This window comes from Nesoenas mayeri, assembly GCF_963082525.1.
Source record: "Nesoenas mayeri genome assembly, chromosome: 5".
Lineage (NCBI taxonomy): Eukaryota > Metazoa > Chordata > Aves > Columbiformes > Columbidae > Nesoenas > Nesoenas mayeri.
In genome coordinates, this window is record NC_137548.1 from 44,731,315 (window position 1) to 44,756,157 (window position 24,843).

Consider the following 24,843-nt stretch of genomic DNA (forward strand, 5'->3'; position numbering starts at 1 on the left):
TGTAACTCTGTAATAAACAATATTGGATCGCTGTGTGCTAAAATTCGGCTTAATTGTGCACGAGGTGACAGAACTCTGGTTTTGGGACAACACTACGAGGAAAGGCTGAAAGAGCTGGGACTGTTTAGCCTGGAGAAGGTAAGGCTCAGAGAGGGTCTCAGTATGTACAAATACCTGAAGGGAAGATGTAAAGAAGACAGAGCCAGGCTCTTTTCACTGGTGCCCAGTGACAGGACCACAGGCAACAGGCACAAACTGAAACATGGGAGGTTCCCTCAAGACATCAGGTAACACTTTCTCTCTGTGAGGGGGACTGAGCACTGGCACAGGCTGCCCAGGGAGGTTGTGGAGTCTCCATGCTTGGAGATAATCAAAGCCATCTGAAGATGGTCTTGTGCAACCTGCTCCAGGTGACCCGGTTTGTGTAGGGGGCTTGGACAGGATGATCTCCAGAGGTACCTTCCAAGCTCAGCTATTCTGTGATACTGTGGCAAGCAAAGTCTATGAGAACTGACACTGGGCCTCAAGCCAGTGAAATTTTCACCAGGGATCAGAAATACATATAAGTTGCCAGTGCAATTTTCAAGTGACACAAAGTCTGGAGACATGAAAAATAGTGAGGACAATAAGGTCCTACAGAGCACTCTGGACTGCTTAGTAAAACTAGGTGCATCTGAACAAAAACCAGACTGACGCAACACAACACACAGTAAAATACTAGGAACAAGACAATTTCTTCCCTAACAGCAGCTGCTGAAAAGGATGAAGGGGTCAGAGTAGGCCTTAGTTCTCCTCATGCTGCTGGGGCAAAATGAATTAATGTAATTCTTGTGTACGTAGATGGGTAAGTAGTAAGAAGTGGGGTGGGGGAGTGGAGGGAAATTTTCCCTGTATGCAGACATAGTCAGATAGATGCTAAAATACTGTTTGATTCTGGTGTTTGTATTTTTTCAAGCATGTTAAAACACTGGAAACAGTGAAGAAAAGAACCATTTAAGTTATTTAACAGCAGGAGAAAATGTGTTATGGTGGAACGTGGAGATCAATCTGCTTAGCTTATTAAAAGAAGGAACAAAAAGTGGATTTGATTAACATGTACAAGTATCTACACAGGAAGTAAAATGCCACATATCTTCAATCAGCTAGAGAAAGACACAACAAAAAGTCATGACTGGAATCTGAAGCCAGGCAAATTCAAAATATAAGGCAGACATTTTAAATAGTAACAGCAGTTAACCTCTGGAGGAAGTTAACAAGGACAGCTGCTGATTCTGTACATCTTGTCTTTGAAAAAGACTAGGTATTATTATAGAAGATGTGCTCAAGTAAGATAGAAGTCACTGGATTGAAAAGAAAGATGATGTGGTGACTCATGACTTACAGGTCAACCCAAATGCTCTTACCGTCCCTTCTGCCTTAAACTCTGTGAACCTATGAACACATACAAGTAAAACTTGCTCCCAGGAAGAAGTGTCCATGTCCTCATTGCCACTGGGCCTCTCAGATTTAACAGCTCACACAAGACACTCAAATAAAACACAGAGTTGTGCATTTCTTAAAGACACCTGAGTCCAAACACTGCTTCACTGGGAAAACAAAGCAGTATTTCCAAACCACAGTAAGTCTTCAACAGCTTGTTTTTCTTTGAGCTCTATTTTAGAAAGATGGATTGGCATGCATGGGTGGCCAAAAGAAAGGAGAAGAAATACAAAATGATATTTACTGGCAAAATTTGTATTCAGTTTCCTATCCCAAGGCTTTTCCTGTGAGACTGAAAAGTGACTGTAAAATCTACCTTTACCTAGGTGGTCTTATAGACCATGGCCTGTATTTGACATGTAGATAGGTTCTCATCCGGTTTTGCCCACCTCTTTTCCTTACAGTAGAAGGCAAGAGGCATCACTCCAAACACCAATACACACTTGAGTGGCTTGTGATATTGATTAGCAGCCAGCTGGAAGGATTCAACTGTGCTACTGATGGGCTGCAATGGAAGGTCACAATCAGCCAGCAGCTGAGGAGATACAGTAAGTGCCTTGAGGACACACAAAAATGTTCAAGAGCCACAGATTCCAACTACAGTGCAATGAGCTCATTTTATTCTCAGCATTGTAACGTCTTTGAAATCCCCTGCTTGAGTCATGAAACAATCTGAAACAATTATTCCAGTAGGACACTACTGGAATTCCAAAATTTTCATCTTACTAGTCCTCCTAACCCCAGAAGGCAGTAACACTGAATGACTCAAACTGTTTATTGCAAATGAGTACTCTCGGGTCAACTCCCTGCTTTCTTACTGGTTTACCATACCACATGCAAGTATCCCTATTTATAAGATAGTTACAGGTACCTCACAAAGACACATACCATGGCTTCATAAAGACTGCAGGTTGTTTAACATTTGCAAGCTACTTAAAGACCTTAGGCTAACTGCCTAAAATTATCCAATTGTAATCCCAGTGTTGGTATCAAATAATTTTAAGCAGCCTGCTAGATCCCCAAAAGACTCTACTGTCACAAGTGTTTCAGTAGCAATCAGAATTGCCATAGATACCTATGCATTTGTAAATTTGTATTGATCAGTATCAACAAATCTTACATTTTATACACGTTGAGTACTTATTTATTCAGGCTTTATTTTGTTCCATGTCTGCTACACACTAAAAAAAAAAAAAAAAAAAAAAGACAACCAAATTGCAACAAATATCTTAAATATCTTCTTTCAGTACAGGAATACACTGAAACAAAAGTTGGAACTGAAAAGTCACTAGGATTGAAGAATAATAATTCAGAAAAGCAAGGCTTTTTCCAAGTATTCTAAATTAGCCCTGCTGCAGGAACTTGAAAAGAAATATGTAGTTGATCAAAAAAGACAACAGCTACTTCAGAAGTCAAGGTTTTAGAATTCATCAGGAAAGCTAAAAGTCTATATTTATTTTAAAAGATCACGAGAGTCTGCCACTTCTGTAATACCACAGTTTGAATTCACAGATACTGCTTAGAAAGTTATGAGAAACCTCATCACTACCAAAACTTATTGGGGGGAAATTCTCAGTTTAGCAGACTCTATTACAACCAAGGTAAAAGCACATGCTTCAATCTTACAGTAGGAGGGCACTGCATCATTTGACAGAGTATGACAAAGATAAAATGAGCCCAAAACAAGAAGGCAGATGAAGGCTTACAAGACGGAAGGAGAACTTTTAACCACACAAAAGTCAAAATGCGTGTCTGGACTGGGAATTATTCTTACATCTTTTAAAACCAGGGAGGACTTTCTGTGATGCAGCAGAAGACAGAGGTAAAACATCAAAATAAAGCTTTCTGGAGGGTATAAAAGACTATGTATATACAAAGTCTGAAAACAATTACATGCACCTCCTATTTCACATTGTATTGAAACAATTGCAAGAGAAGAGTGTTTCAGTGACACACTTGCTCTTTGGCAAGAAGATTCAGGGCATTCTTGGCACTTTGTGCTGCTCAGGAATACTGATGTACTGATTGCAGGAGCTGCCCACAGAAAACAGCACACAGTCTTCTAAACACAAAATCAGCAGTTTCCCAACTTTTCCAAATGCAGCTCTCACTTCAATGGGCTTACAATCCCCACCAACCAAACAGATAGCTGTATTTCAGGCCAGGACACAATCCCACCATTATTCCTGCAAGTGCACATCTCACAGCAGATTTTTCAAGCATGATGTCAAGATGACTTCCACAAACTGCAGGACTGAAGTGCTGTAATTACATTCCCATTTAAAACACTCATATACGGAAGAGCAGCAAGAAACCACATCTTCTAAATATGCATTTCTCAGCTACAATTCCCCGTGGATTACATGAAAGACATGAGAAAGAGGCGACTTCATTATAACCCAAAGGAGTACCCTCTCACACCAAAAAAGCCCTTCACTTTCCACACCTTCCTAGGCTTGCCATCAGATGTTTGTAACAAAAAGGTAAGTAACATAAGCTTGCAAAATGCATATATATGAGAAAGAATTCTTAGTCTGAAATCCAGCCCTACTTCTCAGCTCTAAATTAACTGTTGAATCACACATAAAAGAGTTCTCACTAAAAATACTAGAGTAATATTTCTATGGAGTATATTATCTCTTTTCAAAGAGAAACCACACCATCATGTTGTTAAATAGCACCATTCTCTGTATCCTTGCTTCTGAGAAACTGGGAAGTTAATAGCAGCAGATGCATTATTATCTATCTAGTCAGCACACAGAAGTGTATTTACATGGGAAATTACTTGCTCTAATTATTCATCATTCACTTTCAGTTTTAACATTTCAACCTAGGGAAAGTGAGAATCAATACAGCTGCTGTACAGAGCTAACCAGTATTCTTGGGACACCCATTCTAAGTAGTAATAAGATCAAAAATAGCAAGTGATACTTGAATGCAGATGGTTTGTTGAATTTGCAATTGGAAGCAGAAGGTGAAGATTATGAGCCGGAGCTGGAAATAAAGTGTACACTCTTGATGGCAAGAACTGGATGCTTGCCAGTTTTATGAGCAATATGAAAAATTTTTAAAAAAATCCACTTATTGGCTAAAATAATGGCATTCCGATGGTTCATACAAAGACTCTCACACAAACATGCTTTTCCTGTTTTACTTCCCCAGTACCAACAGCTAGGAATATCTCATGACTGCTGATAACCTGGCACAAGAGTACTGCTTCATAATAAGCTCAGACTTCTGTGGAGCACACTAGGAACTGTAATGAAGTTGTGGAAGGTAGATTAAGATCAATAAAAAACTGGCAGAAAACATCTCTAAACATGCTCCTCTGTAGGTACCTGCAGTTGCACAGAATCGCGTACACCACACTCAACTCTCACACCTGATCTTTTATAAAATCCTTTATTTGCTGCTCATTCTAATTGGTCTGTAGAGGTCGGTGTGAATTTAATTAATTGAACATGGATGACAGAAACCTAACAAGTACTTTTTCAGTCTCGAAGACTGAATGGCAGAACTTAACTGGAATCTGAAGCTTCAGAAACAACATCATCAATCCTGTTACATCTGCTACCAGAATTACTTCAATAATGGCTGACTGAAAATGTCTGTCCAGGCATTTCAACTGCTTCAACTTAGAACTACCTGTTCAAAACAGGTGCTTTCTGCTTATATTACAATGTTTCTTGGTCTACAGTAACGCACAGAACAAAACAGAATACTGGTTTCTATGACATTATTTAGAGCCCAGTTTTGCTAAGCTTGGTTTGTTAAGATAAGTTTCTAGACCTCCTTAGGAAAAAAACATTGCAAAATGTTTGCAAGATGATTCATCTAAGACTAAAATCATCATTAATTAGTCCTCTAGCTAATCAAGGAAAATGGCATTAAGTGCATCATCAAGACACCAAATGAATTCAGAACCTAAAGAGAAGTTCAAAAAACATTCCTACCAGTGCTATTAAAAGCACAGTATGTAAAAAAAAACCCCACCACTGAAGATTTTTTTTTTAAGTTAATACTTTCTTAAGATACAGTAATCCATAGGACACTCAGGTTCCTTATTCCCAGTGTTTTATAGCAACGTTGTCCACTAATAGCACCAAATTGAAAAGAGGTGATTATTGCAGTAATACCCATAAGCGTTATAGTCTGTATCTTATTCTGAGTTTAGCAGCAATACAGCTCCAAGGAACCAATACAACTACAGAGAAAGTACACATTCTTTAAAATACACTTTTCATTTTTATAAAACTGAACCTAAAAAGGAATCAAGCTACCACAAACTTTTCGGTTGCTGCACATTTACTAACAGTAGTGCATTTACAAATCTTTATGCCATTTATGCGGTAGACAAAATGTTTTCTTCAATTGACTGAAACACGATCAAATGTCAGTGGAAATTTCTATCACAGACTATTTTCCTGAATTTCAGAACCAGCAATTCATACAACTACAAATGATAGAGCAAGAGTACTTGGCTGATGGAGAAAATGAAAAAACATTCTGTCTACACAAATATTCCCAGCAGTAGACACTTGGACCACAATGCTTATTTTAATGGATGCAGAGTGAGTGAGAAAAAAAATTGGGTTTTTTTCCTACAATGTTTAAAAGCTTCTAATCTTTTTATTAATATTATACGTGCAGTCATGTGTCTGCTGATATTACTGCTGGGTTGACAGGCTCCTTGCATACCCTGTACGGCTGAGACTATGTGCAAAACTCAGCCAAAGACACAGAGCAGAGATCACATCCCCTAAATCCAGAGAGCCCTTGAGATCAGCTTTAAGGTTCCAGATTAAAATCATCATCATATGTGATATTTTCTCTCTGCTATTTCACATATGAGATCAAACATTTTTACCATCATAAGCACTGTGAAAGCTTCTAAACATTTGCACAAGACATCTGTGTTGCTCACAGATTTGTATGTTGGAATTGTATTTTTTTTTCCTAGGACAATGCTCGTATTTTGAGTTCAAACCCAAAAGATCAGACCCTTGGTTTCCAGTCTCACCCAAAGCACAGTGTTCCTACTTTGGTGCACAAATTCAGCAATGTCCTCAAAATACACAGTAAAACTTCTACCCCTGTACATATACCTACATCTACACATCTCTCAAACAGAAAGTATGGGCAGGCAGTGTGCTGAATCAAGCAAAATAAAGGCCAAAGCACAGGACCTTCTTGAATCAATTCCTTCCCTTGAAGCTGAATTACTGAGTGATGGTGAAGACTTCACATCTGGGTACCCCAGTTTCTAAAGCTGTAAAATGGGAATAACTTGTTAATCTACTGGGTATATAGCCAAGACACATACCTATTTGTAAATGTTTTGAAGGTACTCGGATTCAAGTAAATCTATAAAAAGTAGTTTTCTTTATTATTTATATTTAAATGTATTTATATTTTACTTTGATTTCAAAGCAGACAATAACTTTTTAATTAGAATTCTCAGCATCTACCTATTAACAATGCCATGAATAATGCTACTTACATAGCAGTTTTAAACTATAGGTCTCAAAGCATTTTATGGAAGACAATATTGTTGTACTGATCTTATAGACATGGAAACTGTGGCACACTAAGAATTGAGTTGCTCCCATTCAGCAAGCAGAAGTTGTGTTTTGGCAGTGCCTTAGCTATAAGAACTATCTGCCAAAGAAAAATAATTGAAATATCACATTTTTTAGTTCTCATTAATTTTTGTTTATTTCTCAAGAATCTTGTGAGATAGCCTGTGTGTCCTCTACTGTGTTCAGGTACCAGTGTGGCAAAACAAGTTGGAACTCGGAGCAGACAGGTGACTAAAGATCAGTTATTTAAACTGGTACTAGTCACCTTGTGTTTCCTGCATACTCAGTGGAGGAAAAAAGGGTATTTCTGGAGGGATGATTTAGTTCACCCTAAAATAAATACCTAATGCAGGCTAGATTGAGTTGCTTGTTTCTTTTCACTGACTAAAGGAAATGCAGAGTGATGAGCTCAGACATGCACAAGCAGCTTTCTAACATTTTAAGTTACAATAGTGGTCCTTGCAAACTCATGAGACAAAGGGAAAAATACTCCTTAAATTGCTACTGATCTCTAGCCCATATACATGTAACTACTTTTTCAACAACTTTATATTTTTGTACATTATTTAGCTGAAAATTTTCCAGTCAGGTCTTCATTTAATCAGTTGCCCTCTTAGCTGTTTATTTATTATCAGGCGATGTGCCAAAAAATTGTTGGTTGTATCAGGGCTGCATCTGCCTTGACAGATCTAGACTGGCAAGGAGTTTATTGTCCATGCACCTTGCACACCCTCCACATCTATCACCATTCTGCAGCGCAGCAGCCCAGCGCAGCAACAGCCTCTCACCACCACCGAGCGATGCTCAGCAGCACTGGTGACACAGTGACCACCATTCAGTCCTGTCACTCATCTGACAAAAACCACCATTAGGTCATTTTCAGGTCATGTTCACAAATATATCTTTTCACTCAAACTTTTTACTAAATGCTGAGGACAAGCAAAAAAGGAGTATTATCTTATGGAATGTTACATTTGCTGAGGGGTGCAGCATCTCAAATCTTGTACAATATTTAGAATAGAATATTTCATTTTTATTCTGTTTTCCTCATAAGCCCTGAGTTTGCTGAGTTCATTACACAAAGGCATTATCACAAGTACATAAGCATTCATTAAAATAAAACAAAAAACAAAAACGCCTCCCCCCCTAGGAAAAAAAAAATACAAACAAAAATAAGCCAGAAAAAACAACATTAATTTGAGAGCTTGCATGTACTTCAAAACTTTCCATTTCTAGGGAGAGATTCCCTGTATTTCCAATACATATTGCTTCAATGACAACGTCATTTTCAATTATAATATTTTTCTAGCATTGGCAGAGGAAAGAAAGGAGCAGCCACATGTCATATTTGTGTGGCACTATGGCAGCTACATCTCAGGAGACCTAAATCAAGTTCTCCATTTACCACACATAATCACTAAGGGAGACAACCTGGATGTCCTTGACCCAGCCCTCCCACTTACACATGCAAAACAAAACAAACACACAAAGGGTTGCAACAACAAAAGCCAAGATTTGCTTCTGTATCGAAACGTGTCCCTAACATGGACAGGGCTGGGAAATCCAGCACTTGATGCTCTAGGAGGTTAAGCACTTCAGCTTCACTATAACCAATTAAAAGTGAATAGCCATAGAAGTAGAGATACTACTGTAGGGTAATAAACCAGACTTTATCAGTGACAGTGGTGCACATTACAAACTTCAAACTCATTCCTTGCTCTAATCCATCAGAAACTTCCTGGCTTTAACAGGCTATAAACAGCAGAAGCTTTGAAGTCCAAGGATTAGGATCACTAATAGACAGACTGAACGAGAGACTGGCTGAAGAGCCAAGTGGAATGCCCTGCATGGGTCTGGAATAAAACAAGTTAATTTAATCAAACTGACCTCTCTCTAGCCATAGGCCAAGAGATTACAATGGTTATGGCAGTAATAAAGGCGCAAGGGACACTAGAAACAAATAGTTATTTGGTTCAACGCAATGCTTAGGATAAAACTGCCTGTGGTTTCAACTGTGTTCTCAAATCCACAATGTTACACTCTTCAAGTAAAAGCTCTTGGTTTTGTTTTAAAAAACACCTAGTTTATGACTTAGTGTCAATCGATGCAGAAAAAAAAATTAAACACACTTCATTTTTCAAGAATTTTAAATGCAAGATTAATAGAATGATTTAACAAAAAAACATCGTTCTAATGATTTATTTGCTTTGACTCCCCTATATCTCAGATCCACTCAAGGGAAATTTGGAAACAGACCATTTGGGTTTAATCGACTTGAATTCAGTGTTCACATAACTAAATAGAACACTAAGCCATTCTGCTTTTAGAAAAAAACTTATTGGTGCAAAAATTTCAGTTATTATCAATTTATATGCAACACTTCTTACTCTAAAGGACTGCAAAACATTTAATAAACCCACTAAAGGTGTTTAGTACAGCAGTATTACAGAATACTTTTTAAAGCAAACAATAAAACTACTCTGCTTTAAGCTGGAGGAAGTTGCCAAAATGGCAAATGAGCCAAGTGAACGGTAGCAGTAGCTTGGCTCTGAGAAGCTGTTAGAAGATGGTTAATTGAGACAAGTGGTCAGGGATTAATTCGTACATTGTATCTTTCCGCTATAAAGAATAGTTAACTTCGAAGAGTGGAAAATGGCAGCAGCTGACGCCTCTGAAGAGAGAATTATAAAGCAGAGAGTGTTAAAGACATGCTTTATCCACTACAGAAGAATCCACAAGGTTCTATACCATCAAATATAGCAATTTTTTGAACACATATTTCTAGAAGGCAACCTTTATTCTTCCACAAAATCACCATGTTTTCAGATGAGAATGACAGATCCGTATGCACAGCATACAGGAAACAAACTCGTCTACAGCTACTGCCTCTACTGTATTTAATCAAGAATATGAAGAGGAGGCTTTAGTTGCCCAGAACAATGCTCAGGATTTTGGTATTAGTGTTTGGAACTTGGAAGAAGCTCATCCTAGCAAGCAATAAGCATGGAAATAAAATGAGCACTGTTGGAGCAGCCACCTGGCACTGGAGAGGATTACATAGGCCAAGCCTAGAGACCTTCCCTCACACGGGACAACGCCTTCTGGCTCTCACAGCCACACCATGGAGATTTCGCAAAGGAATTCACCCATGTCTGCTGAGGACCTGGGAGAAGAGCAAGAGCAACATGGTCTCGTGAGGCAGACAGCCCAGGCTGGGAGAAAAGGGAGCTGGTGCAAGAAGAGCAGCCACGGTGCGTGCAGGGCTGTTCTGGGGAAGGAGACAGAGAAAGATGGGATGACGATCTTGGGTTTGAAAAAGAGATGGGATTAGGATCTTGAGCAGCAAGGTGTGAGGACCGGGCAGCCTGAGGCTGAGGCCCTGGCACGAGGGGATACAGTACGGCAGCAGGCCCGGCCAGCAGGCACCCATGCCAGCAAAGCATGCCTCAGCTACTGAAAATTAAACACATTAATTCAGAGATTCACGGCACTGAGCTCACGCTGGAGTCGTTAATACATTTTTGAAACTGAATCTTCTTACAAAAATCTACATATTTAAATCATTTGAGGAAAGGTCTGTGAATATGCCCTCAAACTACAATAACCATGAATTCAAAAAGTTTAAAATATCATGTAGACTTCACCAGACTCATTCACAAAGACTACAAACAACAACACAGTATCATATGTGTTGGAAACAGAAAGATTTAAATACAGGCACTTGGTCTTGTTTTACTGGGCTAGTGACAGTTCAGTGGTGTGGGACCTTCTTTTAAGACGCTCAAAATGTCCTGATTTTTCATTTAATCAGTCAAAATATTCAGTTGTTTTATAGCACAAACTGCTTCAAACTACTTTGCTGCTTTGAACCACATTTGTCCTAGAAAACAGTCTAGTAGAAGCAGTGTTCACTGCAATGAGAGAGTGTCTACAGAGAAATAAAACCAAGCACTGATGAATCAAAGATGGGTCTCTCCTTATCACTTCCCAAAATAAAGTACAGAAATGCTGCTGTAACTATTGTATCTGCTACCTTTGATTCAGAATTTAGCAGCAAAACAACTGGTATGCTTTGATTTTTTCTTTTAATCTACTTCGGCTTTTCTCATTTCGCTTTCAAAAACATTGCCACCAAAAAAACCCCACAAACAAACAGCCCCACAAACAAACAAACAAACAAAAAACACCATAAAAAAGCCCCTCTGAAATTTATTATTTTGAAGTAACCATGAAATAGTTTTCAAAGACATATTAATGAAGTAGAAAAGAGGTCATTCTGTAACAAGTGCAAGTAGGCATGCTATCCTCAATTATATCTTCCTCCACCACACCTACCACAAGGTCTTACCTTCTGGTGGATTCTTATTCTGGTTGTTCCAGACAACTAACAGTTTGGACAGACTCGGCACTTTAGACACCTCTGTGATGACTCGGAAAAGGCTCTCCACCCGGTCATAGGTCAGAACTATGGCTGTGAAACCTTGAGACTGAGGTGGGATCAGTGGTAGGAAGAGCGGGTTGCTCACACTGCTCCATTTCTGTGAAAGAAAACAAGAAAAAAGGAAAACAATTCAATTAAAGTGAATTCTCAAAGTAGGGAGTAATTATTACAGTAGTGAGTAATTAACATAGGTTCAAATCAAGCAGGCTGACTCTCCAGTACTGGCAAAAGTGGACTCCAGCAATTTCTCAAAAACTTTATTCCAGTCTCTTTCTTAAATCATTTTTGCCTCGCTGTAACATTGCAAACGAGAGGGGTTTTAGGTAAAAAAATAAAGTGGAAAAGCCAGATAGATTTGTAGAGAAGGAAAACCATGGTGAATTTTGAACCCAGCAAGCATGACTCAATTCTCATATACTAGTCATTGTTTCAAGACATTTATATTGATAGTCAGGACTCAACAAATACAGAGAAACCAGCAGTAAAACTTCAGAAGTGAAAAAGAGTTAACAACAACAAAACCAAAGCAGCAAAAACATAAACCTGACATAAAATGTGTACCCAAGCAAAAAAAAGGTAAAAGCGGGCACTAAAAGGAATAATGTACTAGGTTCCACAAAACTGTGTTGGTTCTATGGTGGAAATAACACCTATTGCATTTAAAAAAAAAAAAAAAGAGGCATAAGATGCAAATATGAACTTCAGAGAGTTACCTACTCCTTGTGAGTTTTAACTAGGGCATTCCTTTTGAGACTTTAAAGGTCCTACTTCGATACACTGCCAGAAGAATAAGGAAGCCAGCTCAGCTGGCAAAAGGCAAGACAGACAACTAAATTCTCACTGACTGTGCCAACCTCCTTTGGAGCCAACAATGCAGGGGATAAAGCAGAAAGGGACCATTCGACAGGACTGAAAGCGCCGGCATTTCAGTCTCAACTTTTCCATTCCAGGTAATGTTCTGAGCAGGGTCGGACAGAGAAGCAAACGGAAAAACAAGACGTTTTGGGATGAGGTGAAAAGGGGAGTTGGGAAAGCAGAAACAGAGTGATGCTGTTTTGCAGGAAAGTCTTGAATCCTAGCCTGTAAAAACTACAAACACTCCGAAGAGGTTAGTAACTGCCAGCCATTTACAGAAATATTGTGAGAATCTCCAGCTAAACTCATACCATGAGCCTGCTTGTATCAGGAGGAAAGTAAGTTTTACAGACTCAAAGTTATCAGCTCATATTTGCTATTTTCCTTTTCCTGATTTAGTCTTTGGGTTACTTTATACACCAAACAATCACCCTCCTCGTGTTTAGTGGTTAGACACCTCTTATTAGAATAACTTATAGGATGAGGTGAATAGAGAGCCTGTTTACTAAAAGAGAGCATAACATTTTGACCATTTTGGTAAAGGAAAAAAAAAAAAGATATATGATTTCCTTCTACAAACACATCAACACTGGAAAGGGGATAAATATGTGAGGTGAAAAAGGGACACTTGAAGTTAAGCACAGCATTGGCACACTGTTTTATCCAGGATAGTCTAAGGGTATGTTCCAGGCAGGAATCTGTCAGTAGGAGTAATACTCTTCAGTAGACTTCCTGAAATAGTTGGAAAGAGGGACTAGTCTTCAGCTACACGTACTTTATCAAGTCCAGTACAACTTAAACTGTTTGTGAGGTTCCTAATGGGAAGCATAAAGTTCTAGTTTTTATCCAACAGGAGTAATAGGATAATGTAGAAATAGTAACAGCATAATATGGAACTTCGGTTCATGGAAGGGATATAGCTGTTATAGCATAGGACTAGACATTCAGAAAATATATAACTATTACTTCAGCAACTGATATGTGCAGAGATAAATCTGCTTTCAGATTACTCCGTTTGCTAAAATTAAAGCTTTTATACATACTTCCGCTAATTTTACAAGAAGGCCGGTACTAGACCAAGACAGTCCTCTGATTTTGCTCCAGCTTCAATAATTCCTACAGCAAATAACAATCTAAGTGTTACCAGAGCATAATCCATCTCATTAAAGCTTTACAGACTCATTTTCACACAACCCCCACCCCAAGACTGTTATTACCCAAATGACCCTTGTAATAACGTCAAGCAGCTTCTTAAAACAACTTTTAGAAATCTCTTCACGTTAACACTTGAAGCAGAGGTTTAACATCATACTCAGCAGAGTGCCAATAAAACCTTACATTTCTGCCCAAAAACAAAAAAATAACAGAGTAACCTATGGGCAATGCTGTATTTAATACTTACAGGTGAGTATTGTCGCCTAAATGAATAGCTCCCACTTGAAGTTTAGCTAGTAACCTTTTCTCTCTGCTCACAGCATTTCCTAACAAATTACTTGTTATAATATCCTCAGAAAAGGATTATTCCTTTTCCACCATCTACAACTATTTCGGGTACATTACTTAAATTCCAACTTTTACTGCTTCAGAAAGGCACGAAAATTCTCCCTCGCTGGTTATAACTTCGGAAAAACAAGGCATCTTTTGGGGTGTTTTTGCTCGTGCATCTACTAAAGGATGATGGAGGGAGGGAAAAGCCTGTAGACACTCACTAATGGATGGGAGAACCAAGCCTCTCATTTGAGAAAAACATTTGAAAAAGGCAATCAAGCATCTCTCAAGTGCCATTAAGAGCCAACCCCCTGCTGCCTGCCTGAAGAGTGTGTCTACAGTCTGAGACCTATTGACCCCACTTTCTGCAGGAAATCGGGCAAATTCAAGCCTCCATAATTTGCTAAAGTCTTCCAGATTTCTGCTTGGGAAAAGCAAACCATACAGGCAATTAATTCAACAGCAACCTAATTAAATCTCCATTATGGCAGCAAAGCATGAAATGGATAATGACATAAGGATGGGTTCTCCCAGTCACTGCTCAAGAAACCAAGTGATGAAGGAATATTTGCTCCAGTCCCATCTTCATTAACATTCTTGATGGAAATTCACAGGAACTTTCACTCTCAGAAATAAGAGCAAACAGCAACACTGGATTGATCATCCATTAGCTTTCTTTGACAAAGTGGTGACACTTCAGCTGCGGATAAGAGAACCCTTTGCTCTTGCCCTCCAGCTAATACCATTAGAGAAGGCAGGATAATTAATCTAAGATTAATAGGTAGTTTGCTGTGAATCATTTTTATGGGCAAAAAGGATCAAGTTCAAATGCCAGTTTCCTAAGAGTAATCTCATGTCACTTAAGTCTCGCAGTCTCAGTTGTCTGACAGCTCTTTGCAGCTCACATGAAAAGTCAAAGTAGTGAGACCTGAATGACAGCGAGAACTCAGGGATAGCCTGAAGCTGGGGAGAAAAGAGAATTTAGGAATCGGCACATAAACAGGAAAGGATTCAGACTGCTGCAGTTGTCCTGTGCATGCTTTCCACAAGGGTGCATGTGTAATAATGCCTTAGAAATAAGACACTTTGCTATACATATATCACATATTGCTCTCCTCTTGGTTATTAAAACCAACTTTATTCTATTTTAGAAAAAGTTAATACATTAAGGATAATGTATCAAGGGAGCTGAATTTTCATTATGTGGAATACTTAAGACAGGGCTCGATGTGGAGTTCTCAGGTACAAGTTAGCAGAGAAGTTTTAAACAGACCGTTCTTCACAGGATACAGAAGTGAGATAGATGGGAGCTTCACGGCATCAATGAACACAACTGAACTGAGAACTGGCCAATCATTATAAATGCTACAGAGCATTGAAGGTACTGGAAAAATACCAGACAAAACTAAGACAGGGTCCTACTCCAAAACTTCTTATTTGGGTGTACACTAAGTACCACTGAAAGAGACCTGAAGAAAGACACAGCAGACACACTACAAACTGCATCCCAGAATGGTCTCCAGGAAAACAAGGCTGTGTAAGATGTCCCATATCATAGAAGCGAGTAAAATAATCCCAGCTTTCATTCAGTGGGAAATCTCAGCAACAGCACTTCAGAAGAATAACATTTCACTGCTCCCATGAAGAAGACCGTGGGCTTTCCTCCCTGTCTATTTTACTTTCAACAACTAGACTCAGTGCTTTTTGTGACCACCATATTAGTGAAAACACATTGTTGGAACAACAACAACCCACTGACTTTAAAACGCACAGAGGTAAGAACAACAGTGTGTTGAACTTAAACAGTAGCTAAGCAGTTCTTCTACACATCCAAGCAAAGCAGGGATGTATATCCCCTTCCTCTGCGGGTAAGGCTTTTTCAGCTAGGTTGTTCTGAATATTAACCTAACCTCAATGTGGTTTCAATTATGAATTACCAGACCAAAAAAAAAGCCTTGATTTATTCTATTTTGCTCCAATTATTCATGATAAGTTTCTATTGAATACTTTGAGAAAGTATTTCATCATGCTTCCCATCCTCAAGTGGTCATAGGGCAAAAGCAAAGGAATTAACCCTCTCTGCTTCTCCAGCGCCAGCCACAGCGCTCACATTCTGCAGAATCACGAGCCAAGCTGCAGTGGCCAGCATTCCATGTTTCGATTAATATTATAAACCCTCCTCAAAAACATTTTAGCCACAGGACAAACAGGAGTTTCTACCTATTCCTTCTTGAGTGATGAAATGTGATACTGCCATGAATCATGAATTTTGATTGCCAAAATACATCATGTAACTAAGTTATTCAGCACCTTTTTTTTTGTTTATCCACTTAAATCTAATCAGCTGTCTGAGCCCTTCTGGTAGAATCTATCGGCTGAACACATTCTTAGACAAAAACAACTCAACTTCAGGCTCATCTCTTCAACTCCTTAATTTCAGTAACTTGTCAAAGAAATTAATTTGCAGTGAGGAGACTTATCAAGAACTGAGTTCATATTTACAGGTGCCATAACATTTACACTTTTCTAATCCTTCCATCAATTTTATTGCCATTCTTTTGTAAGAATAATAGTAATAATATTATAACCTTAAAAAGAACATTCAAATAATTGGAAAGAGAACCATGAAAAAGATTCATGTTTTTCTCTGTGTGTTTTATTTTTCCTTCCCCTGCTGTAAGTCAACATAGTAGCTCCTGATCCAAAACACCCTGGCTATGACATAATCTGAATTGGGAAAATGGAGCTTAACATACCTTTCATGCTCCCAAAGCCAGAAAGGACAGGCAGCACTGAAAGGATGACTTGTGGAATCCAAAGCAAAAAGGTCCTATATTTTTTCTTTTTTTAAGTTAATGATGCCCATTACATAAAACATAGCTGCACAGTTATGAAAGCACAGGTGGCATCAGGCAGTGCAACAAACAAGGTTAGAACAATAACAATGAAACCTTTGCCTTCGGCCAGCAAAGCTGTACAGTTTCTTCGGGTGCATCTCAAAATCAGCTTTGCTGAGATTAAAAACGTGTCTCTCACTTGTATGTTTAGGTATCTACTTCCAAGCTAAAGACAAAGCAAAAATCTCGTAGAGAAAATAAAATCTAACAGTATTAAATGGTTAGATGTAGTCTTAAGAACTGAAATGTCATTCAAGTGAAATACATGAAGTTCAGTTTCCGATCCTGTCAACCAAAGCCAAAAATTTGTTGTTCATGCCTCAAAGCATATAATTTACAATGGAAATAAACCTACACACTAGATACTAGCCACACAGCATATAACTGTGAAGCTAGCTACCACTGTGTACAAGAAGAATCCTTATCTCTGGGCAGATAAGCTAAATAACCAACTGTTAAATCATGTTACATGCACGCAAATGCACACACACACCAACCAATATTTATAGCTGAATACATGTGGTATACTCAAGTTGTCCGCAATATCAACACTGGAAAAGCATATCCATAAACTGAAATTTATTTAGTATAAGAATGAATATCTATATTCCAACACAGTAAATAAAGCAAAATTTCACCCAGCTGATTCGAACCATCACACAGGGTGGCTGTAAACACAGGAGGAGCAGAAACTTATGCTGTTCAATGGAAAAAAATACCAGCTGTGCATTGCCCAAAAAAGTGCTAACTTGTTTGCATTTACAGGTAAATAAAAAAGGGTATGTTGATACTTGTTTAATGCTTTAAAGATGATGAATGGTACTAGGATGTAAGTACAGTTACAACAGTGGCATTATCTGGAAACTGAGGGTTGTAAAATACTAGTCAAAGAGCTTAGAAATAGTTTAATTGTTTAACAAGTGTCAACTGCCTGCTAATTGGCAGAAGCCCATGAAGTATTCTATAACTGAACATCCTACTTAGGCTTCATTAAATGAATGGCACTTTTACACTAAGTTAACTTGGCTATTTTAGTTTAAACCAAATGACAGTGCTGTTTTCTGCCTCAGTGGGAGAAATGAAATCTGGTATGTTTATTGTTCGGCACAGTGATATTCTCAAGTGATTATTAAACTATGGTCTGTATCATTCAAGGTCAAAGCTCAAAAGCAGCCCCTGACAAAAAAAAAAACAAACCTCTAATGTTTTATAGCTCTACATATAAACAGGCCTGAAAGAATTTCAACCAAAGCAACTACAGAAATCTGGAAAAAACCCTGTCTTATTCATTTTTCAGAAACCCATGTACATGTTAGCAAGGTATAAGGCAGAGTAAGAGGAGAATTTAAATAACAAAAAAGCACAAGTGAGAAAGTAATTTATGACTATTAGAGTATAACAAAGTATTTAATTGAAGATACCCTCAAACCCAGTTCCTTAGTTCAAATCCAGCCCAAACTGGTAGCCATGGGAATGCACACTGTAAAAGTGGTCATTTTCTGGCTTACTTGAACGTAACTGATTGTCTCTGCCTAATGGGTAATGGCTGGGCCAAGAAATACAAAAGGCATTAAACTCTCATGCCTGCAGCAAAAGACTGTCTGAGACATAAAGGACTCAAGAGGTCCAGGAATAACTTTCAGGCACCAAAAATACCATTTGCCCCTCTTCATTAAAAGGAAGAAATATCTTGCAGTGCATTTTTATTGGAAGTACTATACCATAACATATTAGCATGTTATATCCTCCTATTCTTCCAGTTCGATAATGAATGAGTAGGAAAATAATCCATTTTATAAAGTATTTTTTTTCTTTAGAAAAAGCCAAGAGTTTTCAGTCAACCCACACAAACACATTAAATTTTTGGATCGCTTCCTCAATGTAATGTACTAAGTACGGAGTTAACTGCATATGCATTTATCTTCTGTGTACCTTATACTCCTTCCTGCTGGAAAAACGCCCTTCTGCACTGCTGCTGCATCCACACTGTGGTGAAGATACTCAGGCAACATTCTCACTAATATTTTGAGCCAATATAAGCCAAACTAATGCCAAAAAAAGCAGCTTTCCAGCCACGCAGTTCCTCCCTTGCTCCCTTTCTTCCCCCAAACCCCTTCTTTTTTTTCTTTTGCTGGGTAATTATATGAGGAAAATTATTTCAGTTAAATCACCACAAGTGAAATAGAAAATTCAAAAAGAAGGCAGCACACAGAGACAGAAATCGTCATCCAACTGTAGAAGAGTACAGAACTGCTTCTTTTGGCAAGAATACCTGCTTATAGTGGTTTCAAATGTTTGAGAAACTACAGACTCAAAACAAGGTGTTTCTTTGTGTTGAGACTTGAGGAATATCTGGGGAATAGGAATAAAGCTTATCTATATGCAGATCTAGCCATGAGCATGCCTCACTGCTTTTAAATGCATTAATATCACTTGCATGCTGACTGTCCAAGACAATAGTCATCTCCTCAGATACAAACATCAATGTAATATTGCTCAAAAGAGAATAAACATTATTATGTTTGCAGATATGTCTTAAATCCTGCACTGCAATATCAGAGTTCAAAATAAAGCAATGAGAAAATCTTCAGAAAATAGCTATAAGTCCCTACCGGTCCTGCTTTGCAAGTGACATCAAACTTGAGGCAGCCTTTCGTGAAAGATGCAGCTTTCTCTTCATAGGTGCTGTTCTTACAAACTTACTTAATCATACATATGAGGGTCCTAAAAATCTCTTTTATCTACCCTACTTACAGGCTGTAATCTGTTAAATGTTTGCTAACTCAGAATACATTCAATTCTACTGTACTATAATCAAAATAATAAAAGTCAGTACTTCATAGGAAATAGACTGGAATTAGATGATGAATCTTAAAACTGGAAGCAAACTCATGAGGCTTCAATAGCTCAACCAAAAGCAGACCAAAATGCATGCCTGAGAGAGTTATGAGCTACCCTAATTGTCAAAGTAGAAATAATGTTTTTACTGCTTTATTTTACAGCTGGTACAGTTGTAAGAATTGGACAGCAAAACAATTAACAACCAGGACATTTTATCAAGCTCTGTTTTTCTACTACTTCCCAGGATCCTAGTGACACACTAAGCAAAATTAACTCCTGTAAGTACATAAAGAAAAAGAAATTTTAAACTAAGGAAACAGGCAAGTAAGCAACTACGGCCAAGGATCTTCTCTAGCTAAGGATTCTCCTCTGCATGATGACCCTGCACAGACAGCAAGCTGTTTATCTGTTAGTAAGGTGTATTTGTCCTAGCAAGTAAGCTCATAAAACCATTAAAGCTAGCTTTTCTGTATAAATGTTAAACAGGTAAAACAACGCTCTCATTTTCAAAACGTTACTGTTCAGAACACAGGGGTCTGAGCTCTATTTACAGCCCTGTACTGATTAAAGAAATCACTGGGTAACTGCAGTAAGTCCCTTGCCTTCAAATGGTGATTGCACCTCTGCACCTTCTGGTCACCTGCCTGCAGCTTCTACATCCTCTTTCTGCAGGTCCACAGTCCTACCTAAAGTGAGTAAGGGGAAAGAGGGCATATAGAGGACCACTGCATTCAATTCAACTGATCACAACATCGCGAGGAACAATAAGCAGAGGTAGATGCTGAGCCAGGTGAGTTTGAAGGCAGAACACACATGGCAAGTTCTGGACGTACAGCTCTGGCCAGGAACATAAGCTTTCACGACAGCCAGTTACTCACACATTTCACTGTGGTACTAATGTTAACTCACAGGTGCTTCATTTTAGCAGTTACCAATATCCTGGCCCTGAGGCCAACCTGAAAGAATTTGCTTCAAATGTTTCGGTCTTGGAGGACTTTATTTAGAGAAGAATACGGTGATTTTCTTGTAAATGAGGAACACATTCAAGTCATCTGTAGTTATTTTGTCTTCTTATCAGAGTTAAAGGATACAGTTGCCATCTTCTGCTAACTCAAATATATACCTACTTTCCATCTTTTCCTGGATATTTCATCCAGGCTTACTAGAAATCATTACACTGCTATGAGTGGACATTAGGCATGAGCTTAGATGAGAAACATACTCCGGCTCAAGTGCATCATTATTTCCCTGACAAGCAGACACTAACTATGGAATTTCAACTAGCAAAATTATTTAACAAAGCAACAACGGTAAAATAACTATTATTAAATTTATTGACTTATTAAATTTCCTAGCAAATACTGTACATATCATCACCTTCTAAACTGTCTGAAGCTAGAAATTAGCTCAGTCCTGAAAAATATGTTCCTCTATAGACCACAACTGTAATATGCTCTCACCTCAAAGAGATAAAACATATTCAAACAAAAAAAAAATAAAAGAAATCTCAAAGATAAGTTGGAGAAGGCTTCAGTTATCTGCTTCAAATGAAACAAGGATTGAAACCAAAGAGCATTAGCTGGCTTAAAAAAAAAAAAAAAAGGAGCCTCATGGAAGGAAATTTGGTTACATGCTCAGAGTAGCTATCAAAATCCCCAGTTAAAGATAGCACAGGGTTGTGTACTGCTGTTCTACAAATTTAACTGCTCTTGAACAATTCCCAATCCGAGTTCTATTTTCTTTAACTGACCCTCTGAGAAAGGGTCACAAGCACTTTGCATTGCTGGCTAATATGGAGCTTACACAGCCCATAAAGGAACTTTTAATGATATTTCTGTTTCATATTGAAGCAAGAAATGAATTCATGCACATATTAAGCAATTTTCATAGACTAGGATAAACATCAAATTCTTTCAGCTGAGACATAAAACCACCAAGGAACTGACCGTTCATGGCATGAGAGAGGCACAATACGAGGTGTTAACTCCAACGTCCTGGACAAATTCCAGCTCGTCTGGCTGCAGTCAGCCTTCTCGCTTCTCTTTGCAATGGCACATTGAGACAATATTCCTGCCTGCTCCTTGCACTGCCCCAGCACGGTACCGCTGTTACGTGTTCCTCCGCAGTTCCAGAGCTCTGTTCTGTATGTTGCTGTGTCTGTGGTCATAAACCTTCTGCTTAAGGACCTCTAGGTTGAATGACTAATATAACTTCTTTTTCCACATATATATATAAAAAAAAGGGGGCGAGTGAGGTGCTGTTTGTTGCTCACAGTACGATTAGCTTCCCCAAAAATGGATGAGTTTCCAGTATAGGAGGGAACCCAGGAGAAGATGTTTTTGCATCCCCTTTAAAGACTGAGCAATCCTAAAGCCATTTTCTTCATTTTAATAGGTGTTTCAAGGTGCTTGTTTTGCTAGCATAATCTGAAAGTGTTACGATGTTCTGTTCCCCATTACTTCTTGTGCAGCTTAATTTCTTCCTTAAATATTGACATGTGCCATGTTTGCTCTCTAGGCAACGACAACAGTAGACTACTAATGCCTTTGGGCAGGCAATGGAAAAATCATCTCCTGAAACCCAGCAATGAGCTTCTAACTCTTTGTCAGCGAATGTTCAGATTCTTTTGGCCCAAGAAGTTTGAAGTAGAACACACTTCTGCCTAACTTTCAGAGAAACTCTCTCTAAACCATCATGAAATGACACAGTTAACAAGGTTGGTTTTATTAGTAAAACAAAACTATTTTTTATATTTTGACACAGAGAAAATTACCTGATTATGAGTGAAAATCATCCACAGTCTTTTATATAGTAAAAAAATCAGAACCAGCTGCCTGGTGCAGAAGGTTAATTAATACCCCAGTGTTTCTTCTTAACAGAGTTGGGTTCGACTGGTGAAACTTTTTTCTTTTTTTTAACAAAAAAAATACCACAGCAAAACTTTGACCACCAGTTTCTGTGTAAGAGAAATTATGTAGAAATAACATGGAAAAAAATGTAGGCATAGGAATAATTATCTATTTCATCAGAATTACATGAAAGAGCCCTGCAGATTGTTTAAGATCTTCAGTATTTTCACTATTTCCACTACAGTTATTCATTTTTAAGAGCACTAAACTCACATTGAAGTCAACAGGCATAAAGAAATCTCTGTGTGTGTGTGTATGCGTGCTTGCATAAAAATAAATAAATATATAAACAGGCAAGCAATTTAGTGTGTGCTACAGCAAAAGCTAAAAGTTCATATTTCACTGCCAGGACATAAAGTGAACTGCTAGTTATTTTGCCAGTTGTCATAAAATGTATTGCAAGTTACCAACACAACACACACAGACACACACACACGTACACAGAATTATTACCAAGTTTCACTGCACATACCTTTTATATGAGAAAAAAACCAAACACACAACTTGTTTTATGAGTGAATCAAACGAATTCACTTACCACAGCCGGGGGATCATTCCATTCTTCATAAGAAATGGCAGCATATGGGTAAATTCTATCATTGATAATCTGAAGAGTAGCAAGAGCAATTGCCTTCATTGATCGAAAATATGCTTCCCAGAACCACCTTGCCTGTAAAGAGAATAAGTTCACTTTCATACTGCACAGATCCAGTGCTTAATAATCAATTTTGGCTTGCCGTGGACAAGCTGCCCCGTGCAGCCTACAAGTCAGGTGGAAATTAAATTAGGAGGCATGTTTATTGTAGCTAGGATATTTCCATAGAGTCTGAAGGCTTCAAACTCAACCCTACCCCTCCAAAAAAAAAAATTATTTATGGCCAATGAAAAGAAGCAGCAGCAGCATTACTTTACAAGAGACTGAACAGAATATTTGAAGGAAACAGTTACTTTCATGCTTTTATCATAAGTTTTCCTCTTGAAAATGTCAAAAGCAGTTTGGCCATAGAACTGAAAAAATTCCTGTTACACTCAGTTTTTCCAAGGCAGAGGAAACCACAGTGCAGCTAAATAGCCAAATAACAGCATGCAGCCTAAAAGATGGAACTTGAAAGTCATCTTTTAACATCAGTATTAGAGACAGCTAATCAGCTAGAGAATTTCAGTACTCATGAACCCTACCAAACTACAAGCTTCCCAAGTCTTCCAAAAAACAAATACTATTTATACACGTAAATATAAAGATTTTTACATAAAAGTACATGCATATGCCAACTTGTTATAACTGTTAATCTAGGCTAATTTACAAGGCAGGCAGTGTAAAACTGCTGAAATTAAGCTTGAGATTCTCTTATACACAGATGCATTGATTTTCACAGATGAGTCACTTTTAAGTTAAGGTCATGTATGGCAAGTCTTAATCTCATCCCAGTTTCCACATAAGACAGAAACGCTGGAAGAAAGGTAAGGTTTTGGAAATGAAAACATTGACTTACCCGATTCTCTGTTAGAGACCTAAATATACTTTTAAAATGCCTACAACTATCAAATGATCCTGTAGAACCCCAGCCAATCCAGAAGAAAACACGCTTTGCCAATAAATGTAGTTTGAGTGTTTTGGCCCAAGAGATATTAATTTTTTCCAACTTAATTTTCCAGGAAATGCCAGCACCTTGAAGTGCACAGAAGATAATGTAATTTGCGGTGTCCCTATGGTTCAGTATCAACTATGAGAATAGGTGTTTGCATGTAAGTTGTGGCACAATTAAAATAAAAGATATTTTTTCAATAATTGGAAGCTTAAGAAGCTTTCAGAGCTAGAATACAACTGAAGACAACCTACAAATTTGGGCAAGTGCTATTTTACTCTTGCTATGATTCCTTAACAGTAAAAAGGCTCTACAGACAGGCTGGTCTTAATCACATGCTATTAGAATATGAAATGATATAATATAGAATATTAAATTACTGAAGAATACCAAGCTTTCGGAGGTACAGACTTTAAGATGAACCAAAAATAACTTTCATTTAGGACAGAGAGTGATTCCTACCGTACACTTCATGCTGCAGCACTCCTAGGCTAAATAACAGTATACAGGAAAGATTGCAAGTAGGGAAAATGCACATTCACAAGCAAACGCGCACATATTCAAGCATATGCCACCTTGTACTTTACTCTGAGAGTAACCTATGGGATTCAGAACTAAAGACCTGGTGCTGAAACATTGGCCCTAAAACAATATTCTGTGTGTAGTTTATAAAATAGGTTTATCAGAATAGTTCTGTAAATCTTTAAGATAAAAAAAATCCATGTTATAATTAAAAAAGCAAACTAGGAAAGAGACAAGTGCTCTCTG

At 38.1% G+C, this 24,843-nt stretch overlaps 1 protein-coding gene across 2 annotated transcripts in view; it reads right to left on the bottom strand.

Moving 5' to 3' along the window:
* EXT2 (exostosin glycosyltransferase 2) overlaps positions 1-24,843 on the bottom strand; it is an 80,776-nt gene that overhangs the window by 21,538 nt on the left and 34,395 nt on the right. For both annotated transcript variants that reach the window (XM_080345114.1, XM_080345113.1), the window contains exons 8-9: positions 23,028-23,159; positions 11,407-11,596 (exon numbers count right to left, since the gene is read on the bottom strand). In XM_080345114.1, the coding sequence (XP_080201240.1) occupies positions 11,407-11,596; positions 23,028-23,159 (322 nt within the window). The remainder of the gene's footprint in view (positions 1-11,406; positions 11,597-23,027; positions 23,160-24,843) is intronic.